Raw genomic sequence first — 18,369 nt, 5'->3', positions numbered from 1 at the left:
ATCTTTGCCCCAACTTCACTTCCTTAATGGTGACTTTTGAAATGCAAAAGTCTTTTTGATGAATTCCATTTTATAGGTTTTGTTGCATTTGGGGGACCATGTCTGAGACAACATTGTCTTCTGTCTTGGTTTGTTTGTTTGTTTGTTTGTTTGTTTTTATTTTTTGTTGTTGTTAGGACTTTGTTTTAGCTTTAACAATAAATGTCACTTTGAACATGTGTAAAGTATTAGGAATAAATTAGGAATAAAAGGCATAGTTGAAAAATATCTAAACCTGTAATTTAATTAAACTAAATCTCACTTCATAGCAGTTACACAGATATACACTACCAAGTACAGCAAAACAGGTGCCTGTTACTCCTATGCGTCTATGTTGTCAATCTCTTGCTGCACCAATATAATTTTTAAAGAGGGTATCTCAGGATAGGGTAGGTTTTTGGTTGGTTGGTTGGTTGGTTTAAAGTAACCCTAGGTTAGCCCCAACTCACTGGATAGCAGAGGATGACCTTGGATGCCCAATTCTCCTGCCTCTACATCCCAAGTGCTAGAATTATAACATGCCCTATCATGTCCCACTCTAGTTTTAATTTTCATTTTCCTTATTAAAACTAAGAAACAAGGCTGGAGAAATGGCTCAAAAGAACACTGGTTGCTCTTCCAGGGGACCCAGATTCAATTCCCAGCACCCACATGGCAGCTCACAACTGTCTGTAACTCCATATCCAGGGGATCTGACACCCTCACGCAGACATACAGGCAAAACATCGATCAACGCTCATAAAATTTTTAAAAATTAAAAACTAAGAATCAACCAGATTTGTAGGATGTATACTGCTACCGTTGTATAAATAAACCTAAGTCCAACTCAAAATAGCACACTGCCTGGCACCTAATACCTGCTCAAAACTTCTTATACATTGTCATTGTTGGTATTGTTAATAGCTTCTAAGCCGAGAAGAGTGAAAGGGCTCCAAAAAAACCATAGGACCGGTGGGAGCGTAAAATAGCAGAAAGCCACAGTCCGTGTGCAGAGCCAGAGACCACAATATTGTATCGGCCCTCAAGAGATGGATTTCCAAGGTCCAGCCTCATATTCCACAAAACTCCAAAACAAACTGAGCCATCGCCAGCCCTGCCCCGCCCCGCCCCGCCCCGCCCCGCCCCGCCCCGCCCCGCCCCGCCCCGCCCCCGCCCTGTTGCCTAGCCCAATCCCAAAGCCACTTCCGGCCCGCCCCCTGCTAGCTGCCAGCAAGCGTGCGCGTGCGCCTCATCCGTGTTTTGCCTGTCATTAGTGGAAGAGGACCGACAACGCCCTACTTCCGGCGCGAGGTAGAGATCCAACAGGCTCGGCGCTCAGCGATGATGTCAGCTCCGGTTGCCTTGTTGAGTCGGAAGTGAGAACCTTTTGGTCGCTGTAGCTCTGAGGTGTCGTTCCTGCCCTTTCAGGCTCTGGTAAGAGGGAGGGTATCTTGACGGGAGGAGAGTCTTAAGACTGTGGGCCCGGGTTTTCTCCAAAACAATTGCCAGTCCAGACCTCTGCATGCTTGCTGTTCTCCAGTGCTTGCCTGACCTAGGTCCCTCTTGGACTTCGACCCTGTCTAATCTGGAAACCCTTACCGTGCTGCAGCATCCGGTGGCTCTGCACATTTCCCTCTTCTTTGCCAAGTCCCTGCTAGAAAAGGCCCGAGTGTGGACTGTGGCTGTCTTTTGACTTTTATCTAGGATCTGGCGCAGGGTGGGTGGGTCTCCCTCCTGCCTACGAATTTCTTACTGAACCCAAAGAATAAATGTGAAGAGTGAACGACAGTGCCAGATGCCAAAGAGACAAAATGAAGCTCGAGTCATACAATAGAGCGCATGTAGCAAGATGTTGACGTTTAAGGCGAGTGATGGGTTCGCAGCTGTAGCTCTTCTGGATTCTGCTCGAGTTTTTCTTGGGTCGAGAAGTCATTTTTCACCACAACTCAGAAGTTTGGTCTTTAGTGTTGTTATTTTTTGATCCATTTTTATCTCCTAGAGTAAGAATTGGTTTAGTCTCAATGTCATTGACTTTTTTTGATCTCAGAGAGAAGACAATGTGAGATAAAATGGGACCCAAGACGGAATGCCAGGTTTTGTTGGAGGCGGTTTTGTTTATTTTGTTGTGTTCTGTTTTGTTTCCGGGCATGTATGTGTTTCACCTGATGAGATCCTAGCTTGCAGATAAAGGTATTGCAAGGATTTATATTACGACATGCAATGTAGCACTGAAGGTATTTCCACGTACATATGTTGCTTTGGGAATATTTTTAAATTCCAAAATAGAGACTTTATGGGGTACGATTTAATACAGCTTAATTTGGGCTTGGGGTAGGGAGTTGCTGGGGTTAGAACCCAAGCCTTCCTACATACTAAGTACTCTAGCACAGGACTCCACCCCACCTTACCCATAGAGCTTGGCTTTAGCCATCTGTTTTTCAGTGTTATCTATAGTTCTACTTTAAAACTGGACCATGTCTGGGGTTGGGATTTAGTGGTAGAGCGCTTGCCTAGGAAGCGCAAGGCCCTGGGTTCGATCCCCAGCTCCGAAAAAAAGAACCAAAAAAAAAAAAAAAAAAAAAAACTGGACCATGTCTATGATCTTAAATATCTGTAAGCTCACAGGAACCAATAGTGGCCTTAAAAGATTAGCAGCACTCTATTTAAGTAAAACTTTGAATCAAGAGAGAATGAGAGAATTTGATGGGTCCACTGGTAGACACTTCTTAGATATGTAGACTTTTGCAGCAGGGATATAGAAATAAATTACTAACCAAAGACGAATCAAATCCAAAGGCTTTGGGGAGCTGGTATTTGTGCCACCCCAAAGGCTAACAAGAGAGTGGGTGTGGTATGGGTGTGGCAACTGAAAACAAGGGATTTGTTTTTATTATCATTACTGTTTCTCTTTGAAAAGAATTCTTTAGTTTTACCTATATGTACATATGTGTTTCTGTGTGTGCATGCTGTATGTGTGCAGATGCCCACAAAAGTAAAGGGTATAGGATCCCCAAGAACTGTAGTTACAGAAAGCTGTAAGCTGACTAACGTGAGTGCTAGAAACTATATTCTCTGGTCCTTTAAAAGAGCAGCAAGTGCTCCTAACCACTGAGCCATTTCTCTCCCTCTCCCTCTCCCTCTCCCTCTCCCTCTCCCTCTCCCTCTCCCTCTCCCTCTCCCTCTCCCTCTCCCTCCTCTCCTCCATCTCCACCTCCTTCTCTCTCCTCTTCCCCTCCCTCCCTCCCTCCCACCCCCTACCTCTTTCCTTCCCTCAATTACTCCCTCCGTCTCTTTCTTGCTTTCTTATTAAAGAATTTATTTATGGATGTGTATCTGTAAGAGTGTGTGGATGCCCACAGAGAGCAGAGGGAGTTGTCAGGTTCCTCAGAGTTGGAATTGCAGGCATTTGCGAGCTGCCCTGTTTTAGGTACTGGGGTGCAAACTCTGGTCCTCTGATAGAGCAGTAAACTCTCCAAAAGAGCCATTTCTTCAACCCCTTACTTACTTCTGAGTCAGAGTCTCACTGTGTAGCCCAGGCCGGCCTTGACATCAAGATCCTCCTGTTCCCACTTCCCAAATGCAAGGATTGCAGTACGCACCACTCAACTCAAGGTGGGAAATTTAAAACAGGTAAAGTGAGTATTAAGCCAAACCAGATATCAAGGGTCCATTTTACCAGACCTCTCTTTTCTCTCTAGGTACTTTTATTTTCATGTGTAAGCTCAATGACTAAGTCTAACCTGGGATCTCCACCGAGGTTCTCAACAGGTGACCGATCAACCCTCCTTTTTTCCTGTAAGTTGTCACACGATTTAGCCTTGCTTCTAAAGAAGGAAATTCTCTGTACTGATTTTAAGTAAATGTAAGAAAGATGATTTCAGTGGGGTAGGCAAAACCTTGTTTTGTTTGTAACAGTCTTTCTAGTCTTCTTTCTGTTGTTGTTATAAAGCAAAAGCAACTCAAAGGAGGAAAAGGGTTATTTGTGCATTTGCAGGTCACAGCCCATCACTGAGGCGAGTCAGGGCAAGAATTCAAGCAAGACCTTGAAGCACAAACTGGAGGGATGCTGTGGGCTGGCTGGTGCTTAGCTTTCTTTCTTTCTTTCTGTTTTGTAAGACTGACTTACTTATTTTATGTAGATGAGTGCATTGTCACTGCCTTCAGACATACCAGAAGAGGTTGCCAGCCACCTTGTGGTTGCTGGGAATTGAACTCAGGACCTCTGGAAGAGAAATGAGTGCTCTTAACCACTGAGCCATCTCCAGCCCCAGTAGCTAGCTTCCTTATACATCCCAGGACCACCTACCCAGGAAACAGTGTCGCTCATGGGGACTGAGCCCTCCTGCATCAATTATCAGTCAAGACAATTCCGCCAAAGAAGTATCTGATCTGGGCAATCTCAAGGCTTTCCCCTCTGATGACTCTAGACTCTGTTAAGTTGACAGTTAAAGCTGACAGTTAAAGCAGCATTTGAGGTGACAACAGGCTCATTTTCATTCTCCGTTCTACACATGCATAGGTCCTGAAGAGCCAGTATCTGGCCTGAGCGCCTGACCTGCTGCCGCATCTCCAGATGTAATAAGTCTGTACCTTGAAGTAGATTTTGAGTAATGATGTGGTTACAAGCAGCTCAGGAGTAATCACTTGGAAGAGTAAGACTCTCCGTGAACATTTGCTCAAACGTTGTGGTTTGGAGGATAGATTCAGACACAGAAGAAAGAATAATCAGATATGAATTTGTCCTCAAGGGTCCTAAAGGCTAGCAAAGTTGATCTGCCAGGAGTGCATTGTAGAAGTTTTAAAATTCCATTATAAGCAGGGGAAAGATGTAATTGAAAGTTAGCTTGTGTTAGAGAAAAGACTGAAGGAGCTGAAGGGGTTTGTAACCCCAAAAGAACAACAATATCAACCAGCTAGAGCTCCCAGGGACTAAACCACTAACGAAAGAGTACACAGGGACTTATGGCTCCAGCCGCCTATGTAGCAGAGGATGACCTTGTCAGGCTCAATGGGAGAAGAGACCCTTAGTCCTGTCAAGACTTGATGCCCCAGTGTAGGGAAATGTCAGGGCGGGGAGGTGGGAGGGAGTTGGGGGGGGTGAGGAAGCACCCTCATAGAAGCAGGGGGGAGAGGGATGGATTAGTGGTTTTCTGGAGGGGAAACCAGGAAAGGGGATAATATCTAAAATTTAAATTAAAAAAATCCAATAAAAGAAAAAAAGTTAGGTTGGGGATTTAACCCTGGGTTCAGTCTTCAGCTCCAGAAAAAAAAGAAAAGAAAAAAAAGTTAGCTTCTTTGTATAATGGAAGAGGATAGAATTAAGAAGGAAACGATGCCATTAGTGACACTAAACTCTTGATAGTTTTGAGAATCTGTGTCCTATGTTCTGTGTTCCTGGCTCTCAGCTTTCTTTTTATATATATGATGCAGATCATTGTCTCCTATCTAATGATCTGGATCATTCATTTATATTTTTAAAAATATAAAATAATTCGAGCCAGGCGTTGCGATACTTGCCTATAATCTTAGCACTTGGAGACTGAGATGAAGGATCACTGGACATCCAGCCTGGGCTACACAGGGAGACTCGACTTAGTGGGTGGATAAGAGCTACTGACACACAAACAGAACCTGAGTTCACATCCTCAACACCCACATAAAGCGCTAGATGTGTCCACATGTATACCTGTAACCCTAGCACTATGGGGAGTAGAGACAGGAGGATTGGTAGTGCTAGCTGGCTGTCATCTTTGCCCCAGGTTTAGTAAGACCCTGTCTCAAGGGAATAAGGAGAGTGACAGAGGGAGATCCCCAGCATCCTCCATCGGCCTCCATACTTGCATACATGTATGCCACACACGCACAGATACTTTACACTGGCTCGTGTAGTTTCGTTGCCACACACTTATATCCCTCTACGCACATGTACATGTATACAGACTTCACAGTGGCTCATGTCATTATGGAATTTGCCTGCATATATGTGTGCCTCAAACTTTTATTGTTGACTCTTATAACTGAAAAGTCTAAAATATTCTGTTTTCCTGTGCGGTTGGCTTCATTTGGGGGTAGGAATCTTGTAGGTGGTGTAAAGGTGGCGACTCTAGGCTTGTGTTTTGCTGACCTAGCAACTAAAGAAGCAAGAGTTCCCTTCTCTACAGATTCAGCACAAAGACATTGTTTACAGTTCCCATAAGCCTTGTAGAGTTTTGGCCCACTCTTGGATCCGTCACTTTGTCCTCTCTGCTCCTTCCGGGAGCTTGCGGATGAGATCTGAACATATGTCTTAAGTGGAATTGATACTCAGAGGGAAAACTTAAGTGTATTGTATTGAGGGAAAAGGTGGTGATATTCTGAAGCCAAAATAACAAAAATTTACTATACTTCCTGCTGTCTTCTAGATTGCAGGATACCTGGGGTAGAGGGACAGTGGTAGCTTGCCAACAGATAGTTCAGGATGGCATCGCATGAATCAAGGGAGAACTCAACTTATTCTCTGATTGCATAGATGAAAGTCCTCTCAAGAACTGTTAATTCTAACATAAAATATAATTTTTATTAAATGCAATTATATACGTTATAGAAAGAAAGAAAGAAGTAAAGCAGCATCTAGCAGATGGTTTCCCTGGAGTAGGAAAGCCCTGCACCATCCTGAGAGGAGCCTGGCCTGGCTGGCTGTCACTAGCTAATTAGCTTTTAGCTCTTATGCAGGAAAAATAGCAGAGGCCATGAAGCAAATGATGGAAATAGCTCAGAAGTGCCAAGAAGTGATACAAACTCTCTTCCTCCAGTGATTAAGGCTAACTTTTCCAACTTGTATTAGCTTTTGTAAGTGTGATTCTATGAAGAATGAACTGAAGGTTCACAAATTCAGGCCAGCCTTGGGAAGACCATGCAATGGTAATGCACTCCTATAACTCTAGGGCTCCAGAGGCAGAGGCAGGATCATCGTATGTTTGAGGCAAGCCATCGAGTTCCAGGGAAGCTTCAGCTTTATAGTGAGGCCCTGTCTTAACATACAGACCAATTAATGAATTAACTAGATGTAGATCAAATGTTCTTTCTCCTTTAGTCCTATCCCCTCATCTTTGAGGTGGTTTATCTATTTTATGTTAGACAGTCTACCTCACAATTGAATTTGCTTCTTGAATATAAAATAAAAAATAAGCAGTAAAAATTACTATAAGGTCAAACAAAGACTAGTAAGACATGATACATGCCGGTAACCCTTACGCTCCGAAGGCTGAGACAGGAGGAGCATGAATTCAAGGCCAACCTAAGCTATGTGATGAAATCCTGTCCCTTTAACTGTATTAACTATTTAAGTTTATTTAAGTTTATGTGTATGGTGTTTTGCCTGCATCTATGCCTATGGAGGCCAGAAGAGAGCATCTGACGCCGGGGACTGGAGTTAGAGACAGCAGGGAGCTGCTGCAGTGTGGATGCTGGGAGCTGAACCTAACTAAGGCTTCTAGAAGAATAGCCGATGCAGAAAGTCGCTGACTCATCTCTCCAGTCCCACATCTGTAGTTTGAAACCTATAAGTAGAATTAGGTTATTTAATATGGATGAAAGACCCGCAAACCTAACAGCTAATCTGACTCTGACCTTGATTCAGTATTCCAAACCTGAATGTCAAGTCAGGCATGATTGTCATCCTAGCGCCTAGGTGGAGGCAGAAGGATTAGGAGTTCAAGGTCCTCCTCATCTACATAATATGACAAGTGCCACCTTGTTCTCCCCATGTGAATGAAAATTAGTCTGCTAGCTTAAAATCTTATGGGAAATCCATAATTTTTGTCCTGTCACAGTGCTACATTTAATGGGAAATAGAAGTAGTTCTTTTGTTTACCCTGTTTTCTTCAAGGTATAGGAAATGGAGACCTGGCAGCCCATCAGTGCAGTCACTCTCTGTTAAGCCTTTTGAGTTTTAGCTGTGTCCAGTTGGTAAGCTGGTAACTACCTTGCCAAATATGTCTTGAGTTTGGGAACAGGAATTGGCATGTCTTACTCCAAAGCATAATATTCAAGAGGTGGGAAAAGACACAGTGGTGGGGATATTACAGTGATTGTGTCATCTGTCATCTGCCTTTCTGAGTCTAATTCCTGTCCTTTGCATAGCTGCTCCCCCTAGGGCTGGATGGAGGACACCTTAAAGTGAAATGACAGACCAGGAGAATAACAACAACATCTCAAGTAACCCCTTTGCTGCTCTTTTTGGCTCCCTGGCTGATGCCAAGCAGTTTGCAGCAATCCACAAAGAGCAGCTGAAACAGCAGTCTGGTAAGTAGAGGAGCCAATAGCAGCAGATGCCCCGTCCTAGAACCAGGTCTGCCCAGATCTTCCTGAGGAAGGATTCTTTAGGAAATAAACCACAATTAGAACTTAAGTTTGGGGCCGAAGTTGTTTTGCTTTTACCATCCGTCCATCCATCTGTCTGTCTGTCTCTGTTGGTGAGAGCAAAAGTTGGTTTGATGTTAGTTGTCGTGTCTCATTTTGTTTGGGACCTTCCCCTCTCCTGTCTTCTCAACTCACATAAAAAGAGACTGTCTAACAGGTGGGTCCACAGGACACCTAGCCAGTTGTGATCCCAAAGCTGTCGAGTTGTTTAGTCAAGGCGGGGGAAAGGTCTGTTAGTAGCTTTTTAACATAGGAAACCAAGGTGGTGTGGTAAATAGGCTGCATACAGTTGTAGAAACCAGATATAAGCCAGAAATGTTTTCTGACCAAAGAAGAGTTGTTAATTCCAGCACTTTAAAAGACCTCTCAGGTGAAGTGTAACTTTGGTTCTCCTCAGTGTCCCCCTTTGTAGCTTACTGCGGTGAGAACAGACTGCTGAGGGTTGAATCCTTTGCTTTAAATGAAGAAAAACAAAACTCAGAATAATCTCTCACTAGCCAGAAAAATGGCTTTCCTCGTATGGAACTGAATTTAAGATCAAGTACAGCTTCTTTCTGTTGCTGTATTAATTCTAGTATTCACGTTTCTAAAGCACATTGTCCCTGGGAGAGTCATAATCTCTTTTTCTAAGATTTATTTTACTATATATACATACATACTCTATGTTCATGTACCCCTGAATGCCAGAAATGGACACCAGATCCCATTAGAGGTGGTTATGAGCCACCATGCGGTTGCTGGGAATTGAACCTGGTCCTCTAGAAGAGCAGCCAGTGCTCCTAACCACTGCGCCATCTCTCCAGCCTGAGTTATAATCTTTAAAAATAGAAATGACCACCCTTTTCCCAAAAATAGTGTTTTTTATTTTAATAAAAGAAGAAATAGTTTACGTTTTCCCTTACATTTATCTACAAAGTATAGAGTTCAGGGGCGTGGCTCAGCTTTGGCCTTGCTTCATGATTGGGGTTGAATAAACAGAAGAAAAGCAAGATGGATGGAGGAAGGAAGACTATAGATAAAGCGAAAGAAAATAAGTGCACGGCTTTTTAACTGGCTGTAAGCAGGCTTGAGACCGGAGCTGAGAGCATTGTGAGCAGTAGGCATTGAGAATAAGGCAGGCACATGCTCTTCTGTTACTATTTGGTACCTGGTCACCTTATTTTGTCTACACTGAGTTCCTCCTGCCACCAAGTCCAAGCTGTCTGTCAACAGCAATTAGTTTTCTGCCAGAATCTTTGGCCTCTTATGCTGAGCTCAGGTCTGCTGAGCTCGCACATGGAAGCGTCTCTTACTTCTGAGAGTCTGTCCAGGTTTTCAGAAAAGCATTTTGTCAAGGAAGAAAAGCAACTGTAGACCCGTGTAGTTCCTAGTGACTAGCATTATGCTTCTAAGGGCATTCCTGCGAGTGCCCTCCTCAGAGGCAAACTGAAGTGTTCTTAAAACACTAAAGGAATTCAGTTGATAAGGAAAATAGGGAGGGGGGACTAGAAGACAAGATGTAATAAGTAATTTAAATATCAAGTGATGAAAACTCCAGTCTCTCACTAATGTACAGAGACCCATTAAGGCTACAGTTAGGGGCTGGTGAGATGGCTCAGTGGCTAAAGGCCCCTGCTCCCAGGCCTGAGGTCCTGAGTTCAGTCCCTGGGACTCACATGATGGAAGGAAAGAAAAGACTACAAGCTGTCCTCTGACCTTGTCTGTGCTCGGTAGCAAGCATGCAGCCACACATACACACTAAATAAATGTAATAAAAAATTAAATTTTTTGTTTGTTTGTTTAAAATGTCATTCTCATCTTTTTTTTTGACCACAAGCATATTTTAATAGCCCCAGTTTACATGTATAATTATAGCATCAAAAGCAATACAATCTCTTTAAAAATTACTCAATGTTCACTTTACCTTCAAATAATTGTAAGTAACAGGGTGGAACAGCCTGTTTCCATGTGTGCTAGAGGTGCCAGTCAAGATCAGGACACAGAAAACATTGCTCTACCCTACATACGTGTCATTCATACATGCACAACAGTCATACATGATTGTCTTTAAGTGGAGGTTTGCCTATGCTAGCATCAACAGTAGGTACCAGCCCCTGGAACTTAAAAAACAAAACCTCTTCATATACACAGGATAATGGAGTGACCACCTAGTGACACTCCAGTTCTTGGGGCGTGGGATCGGGCAGTTTCCTCAAATTGGGGCACTTCACAGTAACTAGCACTTAGTCCCAGGCACCACCTAGTGCAGCATCAAACAGAAGATGCTCAAAGCATGCTGGCAGCCTACTCAGATTGTATGGTACACTTAGTGAGTGGACCCATGCATGAGATTGATTTCAGGATCCAGTTAAGGTATATGAACCATGAACTTGACTTGAAGTAGTTCTCGTAACTGTACTTCCCTAAAGAAAGGTTGTAAGTGCCTGGTGGGTGTCAAATTGTTGGTATAACGTTAAGAGTGGCCAAAAAACGACCTGGCACCCAGGGCTTCCAAAATGTAATGTTAAAAGGCCTCCCCTGGAAGGGTTTCAGTCATCGGAAACATTCACCCGCAGTGGTCGAACTCTCCTCCCTAAAGTCTGAAGTGCGAGGAGCTTCCGTGCTCAGGAATCGTGTGAATGGTTAGCTCTCCTCAAAAGAAGCAGTGAGTGCTACAGAGGTACCATAATTTAACAAGTTAACTTCGAAGCCCCAAGACAAAAGAACAAGATTATTGTCAACTATATTAATAGAACTGTCTAGAGTTTACAATTCCAGCTCACTTCTACCTGCTTTTGGATTCCTTACCGATCTCATCGTTTGTATCTTAAGGACATTCATGTGTCCAGGTTCCCTTTGGCCCAGTGGCCTATTGCCACATCAGTGACAGAATCAGGACCCATCTCAGGTTCATGAGGAAGAGATAGCTGAGCACAGCCAGCAAAGCAAAACTGGCCTGTAACTGGGCCACAGTGAGAGGTGAGCCAGTTCAGCCTCTGGTGCATCAGCAGCACGGTTCCATTCACTATCCTGTACACCTCAGTCCTCTCTGCCACACCCCACCAGGTGGAGAGCACCTTTACTATACTGTGGATGTTTTCAGGAGCTGGCAATGTCCCCAACTTCACTTGGGAAACAGCTTTTTCTAGCCCTTCACACAAAGATTTTACTGCAGGTTCACCTAAAATAATAAGGTTCTCTGAAAAGACTTCCAGAATCCCACCAACCTCGGTGCTGACAACCTGTACACCACAGCTGGTGGCTTCCAGGATTACCATGCAGAAGGCTTCAGACAGGGAGGTGTTAAAAAAATATTCCTTGAACTAAGACATTTCTGATAGCTTTGTATTCCAAAGCTCCCAAAAGATGCACCTGTCATATAGTTGGCATCTGTCCTATACTCCTTCCAAGACTATACTCTTTGGTCCCTCTCCTCCAAGTTAACTTGAGATATTTCTGACAGAATTCAGGTATCATGCCACTGAGCAGATCCATCTCTGTTCTGTAAACAAGTGTGCTGATGATAGCAGGTTATTTCACTGCCGTGCCTCCTGAGTGCTTCTGGGGTGAAGTCAGGATCTATAGCACTAGGAATGACACACCCTCAGGATTTAGTGCTGCTCTTAGAACAGTGTTTTCCTTACTAGTATAAGAGACACAAAGATGTACAGTTAGAAGCTTGGTTTGTAAGCATAGAGCTGACATCAGCAAATCCGAAGAGGAAATGGTCCATGAAGACTGTTTTGAGTCTTGGCATGGAAGAGAGCATCATGGTCCTGACAGAAAATGAACTGTGAGAATAGGCAATTGTAATTCTTTCCCGAACAAATGTGCGTCTGAGCAGCAGTAGACTGTGAAGGAAAGTTGCAACTGTAGATGGTTGTACATGACTGAGAGGCAAGTAATAAACTTGAAGGCCGTTGGTGAGGTGACGGAGTCCTTTCGATATCCATAAGTGTGGGTGACAGTTTGACCTTGGGCCCTCTCTCACTGAGAGAGCTTTTCACACCTCCCATGTTTGGGTAGAAAAAAAATCAGACACCATGCATAAATTATGTGTGCTGGTCCTATTGATGGAAAGACTTTGAGGGCTAACTTAGGAAGGCATCACCGCGGGACACTGGCCATGCCCATCTCCTCTAGAGGCCACGCTGAGTTGATTCAGGAATCAGTTCTCAGTGTAAGCCAGTTAAAAAATATGTCTTCTGTCACTTGGAGTTCATATTGCAGTCAGCTTTCTCCTTAGTGAAGGGGAGCAATGCTTAAATCTTCTTTTGTGGTTAGGTAGGCCTTTCCTCCTTGAGCACCCTCTTTTCAGTGTAGAGTCCTCTATTCTCTATAATTAGATTAAATTTTATTAAAAGAGACATTTTCTCATTCTCACAGCTAGGTGTAGATAAAAACAGTCTCTCTGAGAATAACTTAGGTTAACTTTCAAAATACTTAAGCTCTTTCAAAATGTTTGAATTACATTTAGTTAGCGTGTGTGCGCGCACGCGTGCTTGCATGCGTGCAAGTCACAGGATAACTTGCTGTGTTCAGTTCTCTCCTTCCAAGGACTGAACTCCAGGCACCAAGCTTGGCAACGAATGCTTTTATCTGCTGAGCAGTCTCATCCACCCTGAAGTTCTCAAGCTCTTGGAGCCAATTCTACTTCTCAAATTTGTCTTACAAAAATATGAATGAACAGGGAGTTTAAGTGGCTACATAAGTCATAATAAAGGCAAGAAATGCATGACAGTGTAACTATTAAAAGGAACACGGTGGGCGGGGCCCTCTAGTCCAGGCCTGGAATCTCAGCTCCTCAGAGGCTCAGGCAGGAGATCAGGAGGTGAGGCCTTCTTCTCCCACGCAGTTTCAGGCTGGCCTGGGCAATTCTGAAAAACAAAAAGTAGGGCCAGAAATACAGTTCAGTTGGTGAAGTTCTCGCCTAGCAAGCCCAAACCACATTAAAAAGAAACAGGTGGGTGTGCAGTCCTTTGGCTCTAGTAACTTGGTGGTAGAGATGAGGATTAGAAGGATTAGATCAACCTTATGGGGAGTGTGAGGGAAAACTGGAGACCCTGTTTCAAAAAACACAAAGAACTAATAAACGGAATGAAGAAGGAATTACAGGAAAAATTGTTGCTGTTTAAACTAAAGCTAGTCGAGAGGCTAAAGAGATGATCCTGTGGCTAAGAGCACTGGCTGTGCTTCAGAGGTCCTGAGTTCAATTCCCAGCACCCACATGGTGGCTCACAACCATCTGTAACTGCAGTCCCATGGGATTGACACCCTCTGCTGGTGTGTAGGTATACATGTAGACATAACCCCCATAGTCATAAAAATAAGTCAGTACATCTTTAAAGCTGGTTAAGGAACTAGTGAGGTGTGTCAGTGGCTCCAGTCCCGATGACCTGAGTGCAGTCCTTGGAAGTCACATGGTGGAAGGAGAGAAAGGACTCCCGCAGACTGTTCTGTGATCGCCAGATGCATGTCATAGCATATAAACATACACATACAAAATATGGGGGGGAAAGTATGGTACTGATCTGTCATTATAAAAAAAAGATGGGGCTGGAGAGATGGCTCAGTGGTTAAGAACACCCGACTGTTCTTCCAGAGGTCATGAGTTCAATTCCCAGCAACCACATGGTGGCTCACAACCATCTGTAAAGAGATCCGATGCCCTCTTCTGGTGTATCTGAAGACAGCTACAGTGTACTTATATATAATAAATAAAATAAATCTTAAAAAAAAAAAAAAAAGATGGACAGATGACTCAGCACGCACATCCCCATACACAGAATACACATGTACACATCATTTTAAAAATCTATCCTAAAAAAATCCGAGAGGCGGCTCAGCAGGAAAAGGTGCCTGCCACATAAGTCTGACAGCCTGAGTTCAAATGCCAGGACCCATACAGAAGGAAAAAGCTGGCTGCTGCAGGCTGCCGTCTGTCCTCCACAAGCGCACTAACACATATTGTTCATGCACAAAATAAATGTCCAAAGAGGGAGAGGCAGCTAAAAAGCACAACAGGATTTTTAATAAAATGGAAATGAATATGAGCACAGGAGTGTGGAAGACTGCAGAATTAAGCAGTTATTTGTAAGGAACAGTGGTTCAAGGAATGCTTCTACAGGATATATTCCCGAGTGCAAAGTTACCAAAACAAACCTGTTCTTTAAGGAACAGCATACGTTTAAAATAATTAGAGTCATTTGACCTACTTGGTAATTTTTTTCTCTAAGATTTGCTGGTTAGGTAATGTTGCTAATTTTGGCAGGAAGGGGTACAATTATGGGTTGAAGTAATAAAAATTACTGTATAGAAGGCAAGATTTATAGCCAGAATTTGTGAATCCTAGAGTGCACTTGCCTGGCTTAAGTTGCTCATTAATGAGATGAATAATTTGTTTCACACCTGCAATTGTCCTTTTTGTTATTACATTCCTTCTAGGTAGTGTGTTTGGTTCTGAGGAAGGAGCATTGTGCAACAGCCTACATGTTCCGGCAGATGAGCTCCCAGCAAGCCCAGATGACTCAGATAATAGTGTGTCGGAGAGCCTGGATGAGTTTGACTACTCAGTGTCTGAGATCAGCCGCTCTTTCCGGACACATCAAGAAATGTGTGAACAACTCAACATCAATCACATGATCCAAAGGATCTTCCTCATTACTCTGGACAACAGTGAGTTGCAGACTTGCACCATTGAATTCTTCCCTCTTGGCTCAGGCTAGGAGCTACTTTGGTTCTTAGAAAACTGCTATGTCAGCCTCGAGAGATGGCTCTCAGTGCTTAAGAACACTGACTGCTCTTCCAGAGGTCCTGAGTTCAATCCCCAGTAAACACATGGTGGCTCACAACCATCTGTAATGGGATCTGGTGCCCTCTTCTGGTGTGTCTGAAGACAGCTACAGTGTACTCAATACAGAAAATAAATAAATCTTTAAAAAAAGAAAGAAAGAAAACTCCTATGTTTAATAGTTAAACCCACTCCTGTACCCCAAAACATAGGGTTTACCTTACTAAGGTTTTAATTCCCTAAAAACATTATTTCTTTTTTTTTTTTTTTTTGGTTCTTTTTTTTTTTTTTTTTTTCGGAGCTGGGGACCGAACCCAGGGCCTATAAAAACATTATTTCAATAGATCTAACTTCTGCCATGTTGGTCTCTGTTCTTCCTTAAAAGAATAACTAACCCCATTTTCTTTTTGGATGGATGCTGAGAGGTTCAGAAGGGTTTTCCCTCTGTGCCCTATCTGTAATTCAACACTAAAGTTAATGCTGGTGTCTGGAATTTTTTCCCTGCGTGTCATACTGAGAATCCACACAGTGCCTGCTCTGTAACTGCTTTGTGTATCAAGATCACTGTGGTTATTTCTGAATTCAAAAGACTTGCTATCAAGATCAGCTATTGGAAGCTGAGCAAACAGTATATGCCTTTAGTCTCCAGCACTAGGGAGGCGGCAGGGGCAGGAGGGACCATAAAACCAGTGTCATGAGGACAGGAACATTGTCCTTAACCTGTCAGATGAAAACTTTCACAGGTGATCCAAACTTGAAAAGTGGGAACGGCATCCCCAGTCGGTGCGTGTACTTGGAAGAAATGGCAGTGGAGCTGGAAGATCAAGACTGGCTGGATATGAGCAACGTGGAGCAGGTACCTCCTGATTACGTGCCCTCCGCAGAGCAGCCATGAGTCTGTTCATTCTGACGAGGCTTTGCTTACCTCCGCCTCTTCCATTGTGTGGTATTCCCCTCTGAACTCTTCTATCCACCTTGGCCACACATCCAAATCCACTATGTTTAAGAACCAGTTAAGATGTCATCAGAGTTGCCAGAAAAGAGTTGTCATTCCCTCCTGTCATGTACATTTATTATGCAAACTGTCGCTGTCTTTTGAAGATTTTTAATGACCCTGTCTTATCACTCCTGTTAAGAGTCTTAAGTTCCTGAGACAAGGCCCACCTCTTTTTTACATACTTTCAAAAGCCCAGAACTGGTCTGGGAAGATGGTGCCCAAGTTTGGATGGCCAGCACCCACTGAAGCTAATGGCGCCATGTGGGACAACGCTTTCAGTGCTAGAAAGGAGCGGGAGGAGGGAGCAGAGTGTCTCAGGGGACTTGCTGGGTGGGAAATAGTGAGCTCCCGGGTTAATCAGAGTTCTAGGGCAGGAGGCAGTGACAGAGCAGGACACCCATGTCCTCTGGCCTCATTCCAGTCCTCAGAAGATAAGACAACATCCATCAAGTACAACTGTTTCCTAGGATATCAGAGCCCACAATAATCAGACTGTATGATTAGTTAAAAATAATAAAGATTTTAAAAGATGGAGAGGAAAGAGGTCACTTGGCATTTCACTTTCACACTTAAAGTGTCTGACACGCAGCAGTCACAGGAAGCGTGGATTTTACGTGTAGGTTTGTCACTCATGCTTTCAACACGTTGAGCACATAGCCATTTGGTGCCCGCTCTGCCGTGACTGTCACAGACACTGGGGCCTGAATTTACGGTTACTATGTATATAACTAGTTTCTAACATTCCTGAGGTAATAAGACTCGCCCACCGTTCTGACTACATCTGATTCTTGCCAAAGCATGTATCAAACTTCTTCTATCATAGTGTTCTACCTCGCAACAGTTCAGCATTTTATTTTCTTAATAGGCCATCTTTGCTCGGTTACTGCTTCAAGATCCAGGAAACCACTTGATCAGCATGACTTCCTCTGCAACTTTAAACCTCTCTGCTGATCGCGATGCAGGAGAGCGGCACATCTTCTGTTACCTTTACTCCTGCTTCCAAAGAGCCAAGGAAGAGGTAAATGAATGAGCCCTGTGTTAGCATGTAAGAGAGAGGCTCAGGGTCTTTCCTGACATAATGTGTATTTTTTGGTATATCTGGCACTATAGGGCCATAAATCCTTGTCTCCTTTTTGTGGCGTGGGGTCCATCTTTCTTTCCAGCTAACCAGTGTCTCCTGTTCTCTATGCAAACCTCTCTAGAAAGCACACCTTTAAAAAAGAAAAACAACAACAACAACAAAAAAGAAAGCTAAATATCAGATCAGTCGGGTGTGGTAGCACTCATGAGGCACAAACAGGATTGCTACAAGTTCAGAGCTAGCCTGGTCTACATATTTACACAGTGAGCTCCAGGCTAGCCTACACTATGTAGTGAGACCAAAATAAAACAGGAACCAAACAAAATCCAAATCTTCTAACATTTCCAATGATGTGGAGAGACTTAATTGGGCTAAACTTATCTTCAGGATTAGAATTTTGGCATGTCGGCCTAAAGCCAAACTACAAATCTGTCAGGAATTTTTAGTTCCCAAGAACCAATACTACCAAGTGGTGGTCGCACACACCTTTAATCCCAGCACTCAGGAGGCAGAGAGGCAGGTGAATCTCTTGAGTTTAAGGCCAGCCTGATGTACAAAATGAGTTCCAGGTCAGCCAGGGCTACACAGACAGACCATGCCTCAAAAAACCAAAAGAAAAGAAACCAATACTGTTTGGGGATATGATGTTTTCTGTCCTGTTTACTGTACCTACCCTTGCCCCATGTTATAAAAGCTGTATGCTCTTCTCTCTTCGTTGCAGATTACCAAAGTTCCAGAAAACCTACTCCCCTTTGCAGTGCAGTGCAGAAACCTCACTGTGTCCAACACGCGAACAGTTCTCCTCACCCCAGAGATCTATGTTGACCAAAACATCCATGAGCAACTGGTAGACTTGATGTTGGAAGCTATTCAGGGAGCCCGTGAGTACAGAAGCAAGGTCTTTGAATATCTGAATTTAGAGAGGTGTTAGAGAGTCTCAGTCATTGTGATTCTGACAGAAGTTAAGGAAGGAAGCTTATGCCTTGATCTTCAAGCCTGAATACTAGCAGAATTATCAAACATACCATAGAGGGCTCAGTGGAAAAGAGCACTTTTAGCTTCCCTTCCAGAGGACCCCGGTTCAGTTCTCATCACGCACATGGA

General features: G+C 43.6%; 1 protein-coding gene and 1 pseudogene across 2 annotated transcripts in view; one reads left to right on the top strand and one right to left on the bottom strand.

Annotated features, from left to right (window-relative positions):
* The first annotated feature begins 1,280 nt into the window (after nt 1-1,280).
* Ube4a (ubiquitination factor E4A) overlaps nt 1,281-18,369 on the top strand; it is a 42,123-nt gene continuing 25,034 nt past the window's right edge. Inside the window, exons 1-7 of one of the 2 annotated variants that reach the window (XM_006242938.5) lie at nt 1,281-1,452; nt 3,717-3,813; nt 8,140-8,301; nt 14,842-15,072; nt 15,931-16,043; nt 17,050-17,202; nt 17,987-18,146. In XM_006242938.5, the coding sequence (XP_006243000.1) occupies nt 8,181-8,301; nt 14,842-15,072; nt 15,931-16,043; nt 17,050-17,202; nt 17,987-18,146 (778 nt within the window). In that variant the 5' untranslated portion in view covers nt 1,281-1,452; nt 3,717-3,813; nt 8,140-8,180. 2 annotated transcript variants of the gene reach the window in all.
* Nucleotides 8,140-12,004, bottom strand: Piga-ps1 (phosphatidylinositol glycan anchor biosynthesis, class A, pseudogene 1; annotated as a pseudogene).

The sequence above is a fragment of the Rattus norvegicus genome, chromosome 8, assembly GCF_036323735.1.
Source record: "Rattus norvegicus strain BN/NHsdMcwi chromosome 8, GRCr8, whole genome shotgun sequence".
Lineage (NCBI taxonomy): Eukaryota > Metazoa > Chordata > Mammalia > Rodentia > Muridae > Rattus > Rattus norvegicus.
This window is presented reverse-complemented; position numbering and strand designations above follow the sequence as displayed.